Source organism: Lacerta agilis, chromosome 2, assembly GCF_009819535.1.
Source record: "Lacerta agilis isolate rLacAgi1 chromosome 2, rLacAgi1.pri, whole genome shotgun sequence".
In the NCBI taxonomy this organism is placed as follows: domain Eukaryota; kingdom Metazoa; phylum Chordata; class Lepidosauria; order Squamata; family Lacertidae; genus Lacerta; species Lacerta agilis.
Window position 1 is genome coordinate 42,013,802 of NC_046313.1, and position 17,446 is coordinate 42,031,247.

The 17,446-nt window shown below is 40.2% G+C and overlaps 1 protein-coding gene across 2 annotated transcripts in view; it reads left to right on the forward strand.

Annotated features, from left to right (window-relative positions):
* The window catches only part of GABRG2 (gamma-aminobutyric acid type A receptor subunit gamma2), a 61,930-nt gene that overhangs the window by 18,661 nt on the left and 25,823 nt on the right, over positions 1 to 17,446 (forward strand). For both annotated transcript variants that reach the window (XM_033139816.1, XM_033139817.1), the window contains exons 2-6: positions 4,365 to 4,513; positions 6,293 to 6,360; positions 7,517 to 7,737; positions 8,802 to 8,884; positions 9,895 to 10,032. In XM_033139816.1, coding sequence (XP_032995707.1) covers positions 4,365 to 4,513; positions 6,293 to 6,360; positions 7,517 to 7,737; positions 8,802 to 8,884; positions 9,895 to 10,032 — 659 coding nt within the window. The remainder of the gene's footprint in view (positions 1 to 4,364; positions 4,514 to 6,292; positions 6,361 to 7,516; positions 7,738 to 8,801; positions 8,885 to 9,894; positions 10,033 to 17,446) is intronic.

Below are 17,446 nucleotides of genomic sequence, written 5' to 3' on the forward strand. Positions count from 1 at the left end.
TCACCATTCTCTTCACCCTCCATGAGGATTGCAATGTGGGGAGCAGGGCTGGTATGCATGGTCCCTTCTTGTGGTGCAGGTATAAAACCTGAATAGGGCTTTTAATTCATAAGCATGAGGGCAGGGTGTTATTTCCAGATTCAATTGTAAATTTCATAGGAAAAAAATCCACTCCAGGGGCCGACAGGAACATGCACTAGTGTACATTGTTGGAGACACCTGCGTATACTTTCCATTATTGTTTTATTTCTGTGGTAACCTTGGTTTGAGACCCTACATTGCCTTGGGGAGTTTTTGCAGAAAGGAGGCTAATAAATAATTTCTGGGAAAATGTAAGGACGCTGACAAATTGAAGTGATTTCCTGTACATTTTCTATGGAGCGCAAATATAGCATTCTGCCGAACCACGTTCAAATGATATGTGGGCTCGAGCTTCAGAGACTGTGTGAGATCTGTCTCCCTGAAATGCAATTAGTTTGTTGGAATTTCAGGCAGCTTCATAAACCTGCTTACTTCACCAGTTTAATTGTCCATGCCCTGTTTTTCTGTACATAGAGGAATGCTGTGTAACGCAATGGCAATTAAAAATCCTCATTTTTGAGAGTCAATAAAACAAGGAGGGCTCATTACAAGCTGTGCTTTGGCTGCAAAGGGCCTAAGCAATGGTTCTGGGGAAACATGACAGTTAATGACAAAGTGGCAACCAAGGGATATCTCAGAGACGGAGCTCAGCATACGTTGCTTGCTAACCAATTTTTAAAGATACACAGTTTTAGTGCAAGATTCCAGGGATTTGTTGCTGTGCAGAATGGAGGGTCGTAAAGAGGCACTCTGAGGAATATCCATCACAATGTTGGCGTGGCATTTGATTTGCAGTTTCTGAAGTGCTAATGTACATTGAAGGACTAGTGTAACTGTCTCTCAGCATAGTAATTGTGGTAATGGTTGCACTAGCTGTTGTGCTCTATATTCCACTGGCGCAAGCGACCCAATGGATTTTAGCAGGGCACAAGATTCAACATAAGGCTTCCGTTTGTGGAACAGCTTCTGCGCTAGTAATGTGACATCACTGGATACCCCTCTCTATTTATATCGCTCTGTGCAGAGATTCCTTTGGACTCCTCGTGAAAATGACTAGTGATCAGGTGGCCTAGCTTTAGGCATCAACTACATGATATTTAGAGTTCCTTGCATGCTTTCCCCCCATTCCACAAAGCAGTTTGGGACAGCCTATTTCTGAATGGAAGAAGGGCAGAAGGGAAGGTGTTGCTTAAAAATGTTCCTCTCCAATATCTTATTCCAGCTCAAAATCACTCTCATCCCCAAGCTGCATTGTCACCTGTCGGAGAAAAGGTATAGGGTCACCATATCTTTCTCCCACTTCCCCACATCTTCTGCTTAGTTTCAGTTATTTTAGTTATGTTTGCTTATTAATATTGTTTTATACCAGTGTTTTTCAACCTTTTTTGGGCAAAGGCACACTTGTTTCATGAAAAAAATCACGAGGCACACCACCATTAGAAAATGTTTAAAAAATTAACTCTGTGCCTATATTGACTACATATAAAATAATTTTCCCACGGCACACCAGGCAACATCTCGCGGCACACTAGTGTGCCGCGGAACAGTGGTTGAAAAACACTGTTTTATACAACAGTGTTTCATTTCAGCTGTTAAATTAGTTTAGCTTATTTGGTATTTGTGTACAATGCTGCATAGATTGATTGTTTTGACTGTATGGTTTATACATAATTGCTTTTAATGTGTTTTGAATGGTGATGCTTCTTGTTCATCTGATACCTTGTGCGCCACTTTGGGCAAAGGCTTCTGAGGAGAAAGCAGCATATAAATAAGTAGGTGATGATGACTCATACAGCAGCTCAGTCAGTAGAGCATGAGACTCTTAATCTCAGGGTCATGGGTTTGAGCCCCATGTTGGACAAAAGATTGCAGCGGATGGAGTAGATAACCCTTGCGTTCCCTTCCATGATTCTATGAGGTGAGGAAAAGCAGCAAGGGAGAAGGCGATTTTGAGCTGGAAAATGACACCTGGGAAAAGAGATCAGCAGCATCTCTGCTTCTCTTCCATTCATTTGCTGACCCAGACTGATTTGGGTTTTAACTGCTCCCCACAAATAAACATGGAAGAGAGAATATTGGAAATCAACAGAAACTTCATAAGTTGCTCGTCACTTTGTTTTGATTAGATTTGTCTTGTCATTCATGTAAGTTCCACACTCTTCAGTTATCTTATGAATTTGGCCTTAATTCCTTGCCCCCACTTCTGGCAGGGTGGCCCTCTTATCTATCACCAAAAAAGAGGAAATGCCCCATCCCCAAAGAGGGACAATTTTGAAGAAGATTTGGATGTGTATATAGATCCAGTTGTAGATATAACTTGTTTAATGTAAATAGAAATAAAATCCATTTCACCATAATAGGGGAGACTGTGTCCAGGTGAGCCGTCTGCTGTTCAGGTACTAACTGTTGATGGGAAGGTTCAAGACCTCTGCTCTGTGCTCTTCCTCCTTAGAGTTCATTATCTTTAAACCCGGCTTGGCAAGTGGGCAGCTGTTCAGTATACTCCATGGGTAGGCAAACTAAGGCCTGGTGGCCGGATCCAGCCCAATCACCTTCTAAATCCGACCCATGGGTGGTCCGGGAATCAGCGTGCTTTTACATGAGTAGAATGTGTCCTTTTATTTTTTTAAAAAAATTCTGGGTTATTTGTGGGGCCTGCCTGGTGTTTTTACATGAGTAGAATGTGTGCTTTTATTTAAAATGCATCTCTGGGTTATTTTGGGGGCATAGGAATTCGTTAATTTTTATTTTCCAAATATATGAGTGACAGTGGACCGGCTCCCTGCTGAAAAAGTTTGCTGACCCCTGGTACTCCTTCAGACAGAGGACTTCCTCTATCTAGTAGCCAGCCTAACATCTGAAGATACCGATTTTATAGGGCTGGGAAGTAGGTTTCCAGCACTTAGCATCGTGTGCAAACCTTCATACGACACCCAAAGGACTATAAGTAAAGACCTGTGCATAAAAAAATAAAATAAAAAATCGTAATAACTTTATCTGAAGAGTGAGCTTCAACCACAAATCAGGCGTAGCTTAATGGAGCTTCCCCAAGCCTATGGCGCTTCTTAAACGGTGGCTGTACAAATGCTGTTTCCGCTGCCCCAGCAAAAGCAGATTTATAGCAGCACTTTGCCCTATATTCTGTACGCTTCTGGCTGCAACAATACAGAATCCTGAAAAATAACAGAAAAAGGGCACCCTTTTTATTTTTTCACACACCATCCTGAAATGTGCATTTTGTAACGATTTAGGTTGTGTGTTTTTTTAAAAGATAACATTGCTACAGGCCAATTGCTTCAAGATAAAGCCCATATTTGGTGACTTGCCTTCTGATTTTCAAGTGGGAACCTGCATATATTTCACACAAATATGTCCTCTTTTTGCACTCTGTTTTTTGTGATTTGGAAGTGGCAACCCTAACTGCAAGTAGAGAAAGTGGAAAGTCATTGATAAAGTAATATATTAAGAAATGTACAGGAATTAGTCTTCCACTCACAGGCAAATTACTATATCTCTTTCAGTTCTCCATCTGTAAAATGGTAATATTATTGGCCATTGTGAAGATAAATGAGCATCGTTAAGCGGCTAGGGAAGGGCCATAGCTCAGTGGTAACACATGTTACACTTAAAGGTCTCAGGTTCAATCCCTAGCATATCTAGGCAGGGCTGGAAAACACTCATGATCAAGCCCTGGAGAGCTGCTACCAGTCAAGGAATAGCTAGACCAATGTTCTGACTTGGTGCACAGCTGCTTCCTATGTTCCACCTTGGGCACATAATCATATTTAATACAGAACTTCCCAGCAGGCTTAATGTAGAATAGCACAACAAGCTAAGGTCAACATGATTTGGGTGTAAATATAACTTATAGTAAGATAATTCTAAGACAAAGACTGTGCCATACATCTTTCTGTTCATGTAGCCTACACTAATGTTTAGGTGATACACTGCCTTTAAAAACTTAAAAAAAAAAAAATCTGAACCAACAAAAGTAATGGATACCTTTGAAAGATGCATTAAGTTAGAAGTTAGAAGAGAGAAAATGTCTACTCAGCTATCTTGGCATTCTCAGTAAATTGAGCTGTAAACATCAGTCTGTAAATGGTGTTCCCTCTTTCATTTCTTTCTATAAAGCCATTTCAGTGTTTTGTGCAGAACTGTCATTATTTAAAAGGGGCCTAAATCTAGTCTTGATGGTTTCTAATGGAGCTGTCTATGAATGTAATTGCTGTGTTCAGCTGTTATATGACTCCAGTGCTTTCTCCCCTTTCTTTTCCAAACAGTTCTAGCCAAAAGAGTGATGACGATTATGAAGATTATACAACCAACAAAACCTGGGTTTTGACTCCCAAAGTTCATGAAAGTGATGTTACCCTTATTTTAAATGGCCTGCTGGAGGGATATGATAACAAACTGAGGCCGGATATAGGAGGTGAGGGTGTTTTCCTTCATTTGTTAATAGCAGTGAGTTGGAAGGGATGATGATGAAGCACATTATTTCACTTAACAAAATGGAAATGGCAATAAAGAAAATATAATATACTTAGCTGCTGACAATTAGTATTTCCATTAAAGAGTCTGTAACCAAAGCTTTCTCAAACAAGTATTTAGACCTCTAACTCGTATTACACACACACACACACACACACACACACACACACACAAATACACACAATGTCAAACCTCATAGTTATTTAAAGAATAGTAATTACATCTCATTATAAACATATTGCTGTTCAAATTAATTTGATGAAATGTCCAGGAATCTATTATCAAAGTGGTGCCTGAAGTCAGTGGCAAGGACTGTTTCAGAATCTGTATTGCACCACTCTAATATAACATTCATTGAATAATTTCAATTAAGATTAATTAAGTGGTTCAAGGCATAGGGTCAGGCTGGCGTTGTGTGTGAAAGATTAACATGGTCAGTAAATATTTTAAGTATTCGAAGAAGTGTGCACGCACACGAAAGCTCATACCAAGAACAAACTTAGTTGGTCTCTAAGGTGCTACTTTTATTTTGTTTTGACTATGGCAGACCAACACGGCTACCTACCTGTATTTTAAGTAATTTAACAGCATGATTAAAAAGGTATTAAACTACAGTAATATATAGTGGCATGGATAGAAGAGAATATGGCAAAGGTAATTTTTTTATCCTTGATCAATGTGCATTAATGAAATTATTTGTACTTTAGTAGACAAGCTTTCAGGTATTGTCAGGAAACTAATACAATCATGTCAGATAAAAGTCCTGGAGAGCTAGTGTGGTCATAACAAGTCATGTTGTTCCAAAGAAATCATCAGTGGAAATGCCAGCAGGAGCATGATAACGGATAACTAGGTACTATTTTAATCTAGTCCAAATAATAGGCATCAAAAGAAGTCAGAAAGTGGTCAGTGAGTGGCCTGGGGTTGCAACCACCAGCCAATCCAATGACATTCAGATTTGTAGGAACTGGGAAACTCAGAGTGGGGCTGGGCCAGGATGGACAAGGGCTGAGGCAGCAAAATTGCTAGGCATAAAAATGAAAGATAAAGAATACTTCTTCCATGGGGTGTTTTATCTATGACTGCATTATGATGGCTCATAAGGAGGAGAGAAAATATAATTCGAAAGCAGCTATGCTGACCATGGTTTGATTTATGCATTGCAATCCTCCAAGCATTATTACTGTTATAGTTGATGTTGATTTCTTTTTCATGATGTTGATGGTTACTGTTGTTGCTGTTGCTGCTGCTGCTGCTCCTGTTTTGTTTCTTGGACTTTTTCTATATCTGCAGAACCCTCTTCTGGCTAAATTAGTCATTTTGTGTTCATTCGTACAATGTGAAATGTCTGATGTGATGTATCATTAAGAGACTTCAGAAATACAATACTCTTTCCTATTAAAAAAAAAAGGAAATTAGCATTATAACTATCCCCACCCCTTGCAAAAATACTGATTTGATTACAATCACATTAATAGTATAAATGGGGTCAAAATCCACCCCCTTCTTCACTACGGTAATCAAGTAAGAATGCAATTTTACTCATCCTGCATTTATTGATATGGAAAATCTCACATACCCAAGTCCTTTTATGGTCTTTCTTTCTAGAACACAATCAGATTCTTTCTTTAAATGCAATATTTTGTATCTAAGCTTTTCCTTTATGTTCTGGATGTTTTACCTGATGTGATATTAGCAGTTGTTATTGTTTTTGTTACAGTGCAGCCAACGGTAATTCATACTGATATGTATATTAACAGCATTGGCCCAGTGAACGCCATCAATATGGTATGTAGCATATATTAATACATTTTGCCAGTGTTATTTTTCTAGAAAAAGAGGTGCTGGAACTCACCCTGAATGTCACCCTTGTTCTCTTATAATGGCAATTGCACCTACCTGAGAGGTGCCGGAACTGAGTTCTGGCTTTAAAAATGCCCTGCATTTTGTAAATTATGTTATTCCTGAATACCAATACACATTGCTGTACACACCAATCAACACCCCTGTATTCTGTCCCATGTATCTGACAGTGCAAAGGCACAATACTCGGATGATGAAGACTATACACATGTATCTGGGACTGAGTCACATGATTCAATCAGACTTCTGAATTGTTACACATAGGTTTGCCATAAGGTTGCAATCCTATGCACACTTACATGAGAATAATCCCTTTTGGAGTCAGGGGACCTTATTAGTTCTGAGTAAACTTGTTCAGGATTGTGTTGTTAGTAGAGCTGTGGTTCTTAAATTCTATCCAAGACCAACTACTTTCTGTAGCTAACATGAATATTTGGTGTCCAAGAATTATGGTTGCTAAATAAATACGTAAGAGTTACTCATACAAAATTCTTAATTCTGCATTTCATACTGAAATCTTCTTTCAGTAATATTCTTTTTAGTAGATATTATACACAATATCTCTCTCTATTTAAGTTTGAGTGGGCCAAATAAGAATTATGGAAACACCACGTCGGCAACTAACCTAAATTTTTATATTGCAATGTTATTCTGTGAACAACTCTGAGATCTATGGTTAAAGAATGGTGTACAAATTTAATTAATTAATAATAAATTATTTTTATTTATAACCCAAAATTGAGATTTATGTTTTACTGTATGAAAACATAGATTTGGGGAAATGGTGGGGAAATAGCTAAAGCAACAGTTCATTAGGACTGCAGTTTTAATGAACACTTACCTGGGAGTCATAATGAGCTCAGTGGGTTTTACATCTGAGTGGGCATATATCGGAATTGTGTGAATTGGGGCAATAGCATCCAATGCAGAAACATCACATTAAAAGCAGGAGCTCTGTTCTATTGTGGATCAGGCTGCTGATGTGATCTGTGTGTTCTCTGTGAACTGGCCATGAAAGCTTTGAAAAGCAGGACTGAACGGACATGAAACTTATTTTGTTTGATGTGTTTCAACATTGCAGGAATATACAATAGACATTTTTTTTGCTCAAACCTGGTACGACAGACGGCTAAGATTCAACAGCACCATTAAAGTGCTGAGGTTGAACAGCAACATGGTGGGGAAGATCTGGATCCCTGACACATTCTTCCGAAACTCAAAAAAGGCTGATGCTCATTGGATAACAACTCCCAATCGGATGCTCCGGATCTGGAATGATGGCAGAGTACTATATACACTGAGGTAATCTTACCGCTCTTTAAATTTTATCCAATATACCTATTACATGTGTCCAATATGAGTGAAAATGGTATCTCCACTTAATGAAAAGAAGTACGATGCCTTGAATATTTTAGACAAGATGAAACAAGAATAAAGCTAAATGTGCAACGTGGTGTCTTTGTTAGAGCTTACTGAATGACCTTGGGCCAGTCACTACCTCTCAGTCTAAGCATAGGAGTGGGACCCAAATTAAGACACCCACCAACCCAGAAATGGGCTGGGTTAGGCTCCAGCAAATCCTTGCCCAGATATGCTACACCTCTGCCCCTGAAATGCCCCATTTAAGGATTTTGCACCTGTTGGCACCAGTCGTTCCCAAACAGGCTGTAACTTCAGTGTGTATAGTGTATATTTGTGGTTGGGTGGGGGCTTCAACAGCAGCTAAACTTCTGTTATAGAGCATGGAAGAACCAGGTGAACAGCTCTGTCATCATTGTCCCCACGTGCAGTTTGGGGTTTAGGATTTATCCCATAATCTCTCAATCACAGTACTTGCCGTGGCTGTGGAAGTGCCTACGCATAGCTCCCTGTAACACTGCACAGCACAGTTTTGGACTGGGACCTTGCACCCCAAATGAGAATAGTTTTGAACCAGTTTAACTCTAATGGCTTCCACTGAGAGAGTGTACATTTCTATTGAAGCCTGCTCTGAGAACTACATTTTCCAAGATGGCTCCAGGAGATAATCAAGTCAGTTTAGCTGGTATGACCACTCTTGAAGGCTTATGAAAGGGGGCAAGAACATTCAAAACACAGCCTGCTTTAGATAGCTCCCTCCATTGGGAAGACCTCAGAAATGGGTAGGAAAAGTTATTGTTGGTCCTTAACACGGTTTGTGACATAAGAAAGCACAGGGACAAGAGAGTAGATTGACATTTTACTTTACATCCTAAACAATAATACATTAAATGGAAGAGTGGAGGGGATTGTGTCTTCTCTTGACCCATTCACTGCTGTAGACCTTGAACTTCTAGAGCTATGAACAATTGATTAATATTAATATATTAATATGTGTTTCTTCTTAGATTGACGATAGATGCCGAGTGTCAGTTACAGCTGCACAACTTTCCAATGGATGAACATTCTTGTCCACTGGCTTTTTCAAGCTGTAAGTAGTAATCTAAAAAAATAAAATAAGAAATGATTCATTTGGAAAGAAAAGAGGAATATAATTTTTTAAAAAATGCATTGCTCAGTAAATGTACTGTACTTAGTCTATTTACAGTAGCTGATGCACTACCCCAAAGTTGCCATCTTACATATTTTGAGAGGGTGATTGTAAATAATCTTTAAGTTATGTGGGCATTTTTAGCATAAAGGTCAGACTAGACTTCTGTTGTCCTGTATTTCATGCCTGCTCCTTAAACATGAGAAGGTCCAAAAGTCAATATTACATCCACTACACCACATAATCCCCCCCCCCCACAAAAGTAATACAAACAGAAGCTTCCAGACAACCATTATTTTCAGGCACGGTTAAATGACATGTTGGCTTATTCAGGTTGCAAAATTAAGATTGATTTGGAACTTTTGCACAAGGAGGTAAGAAAAGAGATGGCAAAATGCACCGGAAAGTGTAGGATAACATTTGCTTGATGTTGTCTTAACATCCCCACAAACAAATCAGGATGAATATTCAAGAAACAGATTGTCTGAAAGCAACCGATGTGTTTTCCTATGTACAGGATGTATACAACAGTGGGGAATTTAATGCTGGTAGGTGGAGAAATGGGGCGTCAGTAAAGACCTTACCATTTTAAGTGATCTACATACAACCCATCACATTTAAGTCATTGTAAGTGCAGAGAAGCATTACAGAATTTATTCACGGCAGTTTAGAGGCTGTCATAAATAGAAATAAAATAATTGTGGCAATTCATTATTTGGGGGAGCAAAAGGAGACATAACATAAGCATGCCTTCCTGTGTTTGTTTGGAACTGCAAGGTCCCTTTCTGAATATAAGCGTCATGACCACTTTGTGGTGTGTGTGTGGCGGTGAGAGGGGAAATGAAGTGAATGCATTTGTGGCAAGTGCCATTCATGGTCATGTGACTAAAGGAAAGTAATAACACATAAATGAAAATTGTGATGGAATGATGATCTTCACTGTTTTGAAGATGGCTACCCAAAGGAGGAGATTATCTACATGTGGAAGCGCAGCTCAGTAGAAGTAGGAGACACTAGATCCTGGAGGCTGTATCAGTTTTCATTTATTGGGCTCAGAAATACAACTGAAGTCGTGCCGACAACTTCAGGTAGGCGAATCTGCTCTACTTTAATTGATCATTTGCTCCTACTTGATGCTGAAGTGGGGAAAGGGCAATACTATGCTTACTGTGCAGCTGAAATTATCAGTTTCATGGGATATTTCTGTTGACAAGCTGTACCATTTTAGACTACCAGTGTGGGATCAAAACATTAAATCAGGGGTGGGAAAGTGGTGGCCCTCTAGGTGATGTTGGACTCCAGTCCACATTAGCCGTGGCCAGGAAGGCCAGTGGTCAGTGACGATGGAAAGTGGTGCCCCATAACATCTGGAAGGTTCCCCTCCTGTGGCTTAGATGCTGCCATATATACAAACAACAAAAATAGCATGTTAGGTGGAAGGTTCTGCTTTAGCTTTCCTCTGCAGGGCCAATCCTGCCATTAGGCAAAGTGGCCAATGTGGGCAACAGATGTGGGGAGACATGAAAGGGCAGCAAAATGTTAATTAAATAGGGAGCAAGCATTTCTACTTACTAGGTGGAACTATTGCCCCCCTGGCCCTTTGACATTGTAATTTTGTATAAATGGAGAATGTTTTATATTAGAGAACATTTAAATATTTATTATTCCACCTTCATTTTGGAAGGAAACCACCTGGCAAGAGAGAACTCTATATAATTGCTTACAGCAGAATCCTATGCAAGTCTACTCAGAAGCAGGTCTTGGTGAATTCTATGGGGCTTACTCCCCAAGTAATCCTGTATGGAATTATAGCCTTAGATTCTCACCGCAAAACACTAAAATGAAACCAAATATACCCTGTGTAACAGTTCTAGTCTCTTGAATACAGCTAGCTGGAGGATGGATGAGCAGGATTAATGTGAGGTAAATTCTTGGCTGTGCCTGCTCTGTCATCAGAGCTGCAATATAAAAGGGGTTTCACATAGAAGTTTTGGTAACTCAGTATCACAACTTTTCTAATAGGCTTCTGGAGCTGCAGTGCTTCATTTTGCTTTTGCCTCAGGGTCAGCGGTAAATGGAACAATCTAGTCCTGAATTGGGGTTGCTTCTTTGTGCTGGACGGACTGCATGCCAGGGAGCTAAATCTCTTTGCTTTTGCCCATTTGTGTCACCCTCAGAGAACACATGTAACAGGATCTGTAATAACGACAAAAGATTAGTGACTCAGAGCAATGAGTGTTACCTCATTACTGAGCTTGGGATGAAGCACACAATTGTGGGTCACACAGATGGATTGGATCCTGAGTGGAGCTTAGTGTAGATAAATACATTGCATAATTAATTCGATTCAAATTTTGTAGATTAATTGTCTTGAAATAGATTCACACTTCTGATGTTGTAGTGTCTTACTATATAAAAAAGGACATTGCTGACAAAAATTTTTTGCTCACACTACCAGTTTGCTACTGGTCTAGCTTCAAGGTCCTTTTGCTAATTCACAAAGCCCTAAACAACCTGAGTTCATAGCACATTAAGGACCTTTTGATCCTTTATGCTCTACCTCAGATCCTCTGATGGGGCACTTCTTGTGGTTCCCCACATCCCTGTAAAATGGTAAAAGGTAAAGGACCCCTGGACACTTAAGTCCAGTCAAAGGCGACTATGGGGTTGCAGAACTCATCTCGCTTTCAGGCCAAGGTAGTTGGCATTTGTCCACAGACAGCTTTCCAAGTCATGTGGCCAGCATGACTTAACCACTTCTGGTGAAATGGAACACCATGACAGAAACCAGAGCACACGGAAACACTGTTTACCTTCCTGCTGCAGCGGTACCTATTTATCTACTTGTTCTGATGTGCTTTCAAACTGCTAGGTTGGCAGAAACTGGGACAGAGCAACGGGAGCTCACCCTGTGGCACAGATTTAAACTGCTGACCTTCCGATCAGCAAGCCCAAGAGGCTCAGTGGTTTAGACCACAGTGCCACCAGCATCACATAATATAATAAATTCAATAAATAACAAGATGAAAGATGAAAAATGTATTGGACAAAGTGTGTATTACACACAAAAGCTCATACCTTGAAAGCTTATATTTAGCTGATCTTAAAGGTGCCCCTGGAATTATATTTTTTCATCTTTCATCTTGTTATTGATTATGACTATGACAGATCAACATGGCTATCCACCTGAATCTATAATAATCTTGTAATATATGCATTGGGACGCAGGTTTGAATCCCCGCCACATGGTGAGCTCCCGATGCTCGGTCCCAGCTCCTGCCAACCTAGCAGTTCGAAAGCACGTCAAAGTGCAAGTAGATAAATAGGTACTGCTTTGGCGGAAAGGTAAACGGCGTTTCCGTGCGCTGCTCTGGTTCACCAGAAGTGACTTAGTCATGCTGGCCACATGACCCAGAAGCTGTCTGCGGACAAATGCCAGCTCCCTTGGCCTATAGAGCGAGATGAGCACTGCAACCCCAGAGTCATCCACGACTGGACTTAACAGTCAGAGATCCTTTTACCTTTAATACATACATTGCCAGCACACCATGAAAAAGACTCAGCACACCATATTGGAGCAAAAAGTTTATATTTATTTAAATATAGTATACTCCCTCCTTACTAAGTAAGCCTTAGTAATGGGCACACACCAGGCTCTACGGACATCCACAAATACCTCTAAGCCTCAGGCTGCAGGTGATGACTCAAGAATTCCCCTTAACCCAGTAATGCATCAGGGTGCCAGTGATTCTTCAACAAAAGAACCAAATTCAAGCTTTCAGCCTAGTTTCCAACCTGGACAAATATACATCTGTTCATGAAAAAGCCTTCTTGGTTTTGCTTCCATTCCAGGAAGGTTAACGGAAAATCTCACAAAGACATCAGTAAGAGCTGTATTCCACCTGGAACACAATTTGTGTTTCTTGTAGTTATTGGCTTCCCTTCCCAATAGTTTTTAACAGTTTTAACAGTTTTTTGTTTTGTTTTTTAAGTCAGATAGGAACAAAATCAGTGCTATGAGCTTCAGTTCCACTGTTATATTTAGTGAATCAATTTTATGAAGTTCTGTGCAATATTAAAAGAGAGTGTTCCTTGAAGGAAACAATCCATTCACATTAAGCTAGCACCATCCTCCTAAGGGACCATTAATCTCATTTCAGAACCCTCAGTAGTGGTCTAAGCAGTGCCATCTAATTGAAAGATCATATTTGCTATTAATGCACTCATGCACACTGTCCCTGTCCATTACTTAAACAAATAAACTGATCAATATTAATTGTGCCTTCATACAAGTAAAAGCTCACTTTAGCCTAGAATATATATTTATATATAATATGCTTTCCAGAGACAATTTAGTTAGTCCTGATGAATTTAGCCTGCTAGGGTTGTACTTGAAGCCTCAGAAGAACTGTACAGAGTGCACATCTTTCCTTTCTCTCTCTCTCTCTCTCTCTCTCTCTCTCTCTCTCTCTCTCTCTCTCTCCCTCCCTCTCCCTCTCCCTCTCCCTCTCCCTCTCCCTCTCCCTCTCCCTCCCTCCCTCCCTCCCTCCCTCCCTCCCTCCCTCCCTCCCTCCCTCTCTGAAAATGGACACTTCAGCTTAGTGCTGGCTCATAGGACCCTGCATATAAACTTGAAATGGATATCACCAAGTGCAAAGGGTAGTCACTTCTTAGCTCTCTGTGCAACTCAAGTGCTCTTTGTGGTCAAAGAGAACACAGAGCGAACAAGTCTTCTGTTGTCTTAATTTGGAACTGTTTCAGGTGGCACTTTACAAATCTGAGGAGCCAGAGGGTCTGGAATTGGCTCAGTTTGGTGCTGCAAAATAGCTAACGGGGATATTTTATCCCACATTCAATTTTCCTAGGGATCTGCACAAACTGGTCTGTTTCTGGTGCATATAGGATCTGTATGTTTTCACCCATAAGCCCAGCCAATCCTGTTTCCATATTTATACCATAGCTTAAACTGAATATGCATTTTCAGTGTACAGTGGTACCTCAGGTTACAGACGCTTCAGGTTACAGACTCTGCTAACCCAGAAATAACGCTTCAGGTTAAGAACTTTGCTTCAGCATAAGAACAGAAATTCTGCTCTGGTGGCGCAGTGGCAGCGAGAGGTCCCATTAGGTGAAGTGGTGCTTCAGGTTAAGAACAGTTTCAGGTTAAGAACAGACCTCCAGAATGAATTAAGTTCTTAACCCGAGGTACCACTGTATTAGAATGTGCTTGGTTGTTGTTTTTAAGCAGAGAACTGTATCAGAATATTTGGGAAGTGTGAAATATAGCTATATGCTTGAAAGACATTAATTATATACATTTTTATCCTGTCAAAAAATGCTCCCTGAGTGGCTTACAAATGCCAGTAAACTTGCCTTCTGGCTTACAATGGGAAGATATGAAATAAAACAGGCATAGGCAAACTCAGCCCTCCAGATGTTTTGGGACTACAGCTCCCATCATCCCTGACCACTGGTCCTGTTAGCTTGGGATGATAAGAGTTGTAGTCCCAAAACATCTGGAGGGCCGAGTTTGCCTATGCCTGAAATAAAAGGAAAAAGTCTTTGGAGGGAGGAGGGGAGAAAAAAGCAAACTCAGGTGAGGCAATTGCCTCGAGTGGCAAGATCCACAGGGTCAGCAGGATTGTGGGTTCAAGCCCCACGTTGGGCATAATATTCCTGCATTGCAGGGGGTTATAACCCTCCTGGTCCCTTCCAACTCTGCAGTTCTATGATTGCTTTCATTCTGCCTCATCTTCTGTTTTCATGTCTGTAGAGTGTATCAAATCTGCACGTGGTTCTCCTTTGAATTCAGCTTCCATATTGTGGCCAAGCTCCTACTGCTGAGATCCCTGAGATGTTTGTGTGATGGTACACATTATTTTCCTAATAGGTATAGCCCAACAATCGACTAGAGTTTCACCTGATTGTTTCAGTAGTTAATGAGTCTGCAATGATGTGTTATTTGACCCAACTTTGCATCCTCCCTCCAGTCAGCTGAATTGATAAATGACTGCATTGACCAGGGGGAGCATTATAGCTGAAAAGGTAAACAGGCTGCAGTTTTGTTTTGTTTTTCTTAAAATAAAACCAAGGCTGCAATCCTATGCATACTTGACCGGGAGGTAAACTCCACTGAACATAATGAGACTGAACTTCTGACTAAATATGCCGAGGATTGCCACGTGAGTTTGTGGGTCACTTCTCTAGAAAATTGTAAAGATATTTATAGTGCATGCTGAAAAAAGCATGACCATGTCCTCATTTTGGATGCTCCTGACATACTTAGAGGGTCCAGGCATTCAATCCCATATTTAAAGCTGCATGCAAATATAGTGTGGTAAGAAGGTTAAGGTATTAGAGTAGGAAACCTTTGACAGGAGAAAAAGCATCGTTTGAAGCTTTCTGTCACAAATGTCGTTTTATTTTGGTCATTTTCATTTTTTGCAATAAAATGTTCGCCAATGTCGCATTATGAACAGTATGGTATATTTATTTCCTGGAGAGTATGTGGATTCTTTGCATCTTGTGGTCTTTTGTCAAGAGTATTCTGATAATTGATCACATACCAGTATGTGTATCCATGTAGTCAAAATATAGGGTGTTACTAAGTTTTACCCTTGAAATGAATGAGCCTAACTTAGTCATGTTCATTAATTTCAGTGGATCTACTCTGAGTGAAACTTAGTTGTACTCCACACATAATATTGAAATGGAATAATGGAATAAAATCCAGTAAATCCTGGGTAGGACCCAATAAGTATTCTTCCACTGAGAGAAAGCATTTATTAGTGGAATGAGAGTCTTTCTCATGAAATGGCTGCTATATGGGCATAATGCAAAATGGCTGACACAACTGAAAGAGCAGAAGAGAGATAGGACCACAAGATGCTGTAGGCATGTCCCCCTGTATCAGTCACTCCCACCAATGAAAAGAAATAGGATCTACGTCAGCCACCACTAAGCCAACTCACAGAAATAAGCTCTTTGTACCTCTCCTCCATTCAAAACAGAAGGGAGGATGGGTGCCAAATCATGGCATCCAAAGAAATATGACATATTACATTTTAATACTACTGAGTGATAGCAATAGACTGAATTGTTTGATACTATTGCTTTTCTGAATTTGCATTTTGAATTTGGTTTAACGTGATTCTTACTCTGTGAGCCATCATGAGAGAAATAAATTGGAAGAACCATCTCCCTTGAATTATGGAAATAGTTATATCTAGAGGCGCAGTTAATTTCACCTATCCACTGCAGTCCACTGCACATATTCTACCAAATGAGTCAACATATTTCTATATTTTGAGGACAAAATAAAGAAGGTGACTCTACAAATGAAGTTAATGTCACAGAGATAGAAATGTGTCTGGGTAACTATTATTATCTGCATTTGTCATATAGGAATGTGAGGCATGAAGGAATGCATTATTGAAAGTGATATAAGTGGAACAGCCATCGAACCAGATATCCGCAAATCAGTGGGCTGTGCTTCCAGTCATAAAATAAAAATTAACTCCCCTTTGTTCTGCTAACTATTCTGAATGGGTTCCACTTCCATTTCTTGCTCTTATTTCTCTTTTAGTCCTTTTCAGAGAATGAACAGGGTACAATGAATGAGTGGAAGGGAGAGGTTTGTGGTGACAAATCCCCATCCCCGTCCTGCTGACCTCCATGTCCTTGGTGGAAGGTCCAAAGAAAGTCTCCACATTAGCACCTTGAATGTGCACAGGCTTCCTCTCTTTTCACATGATCAGGGACTCCGATGTGTTTTGACCTTCTGCGGAACACACCAAGGTCAGGGATGGGTCCTGCCATTGCAATTTCTCTTCCTACAGTCCCTGTTTTAAATCCAAACATTATTAAATATATCTTATTCACATATATATCACAAAGATAAATTGAAAGTGCAAACTAATGCACAGAAGGCTTGCTGTGTTCAGAGGGGATTACAGTGGTACCTCGGGTTAAGAACTTAATTCGTTTTGGAGGTCTGTTCTTCACCTGAAACTATTCTTAACCTGAGGTACCACTTTAGCTAATGGAGCCTCCTGCTACCGCCGGCATGCGATTTCTGTTCTCATCCTGAGGTAAAGTTCTTAACCCGAGGTACTATTTCTGGGTTAGCAGAATCTGTAACCTGAAGCGTCTGTAACCCGAGGTACCACTGTACTCCTCAGTAACTTCTTTCTTTCTTTCTTTCTTTCTTTCTTTCTTTCTTTCTTCCCTCTGCATAACTATAAATCCCCTCCTAATCAACCAGCAACTTGAGTAAATTAAAGCTAAATGTGGGGTAGGGGTGGAGAGGGGATCCAATATCTCTAGTACAGGGGTCCCCAAACTAAGGCCTGGGGGCCAGATGCGGCCCAATCGCCTTCTAAATCTGGCTTGCAGACGGTCCGGGAATAGAATGTGTGCTTTTATTTAAAATGCATCTCTGAGTTATTTGTGAGGCATAGGAATTCGTTCATGTTTTTTTTTTCCACAAAATATAGTCCGGCC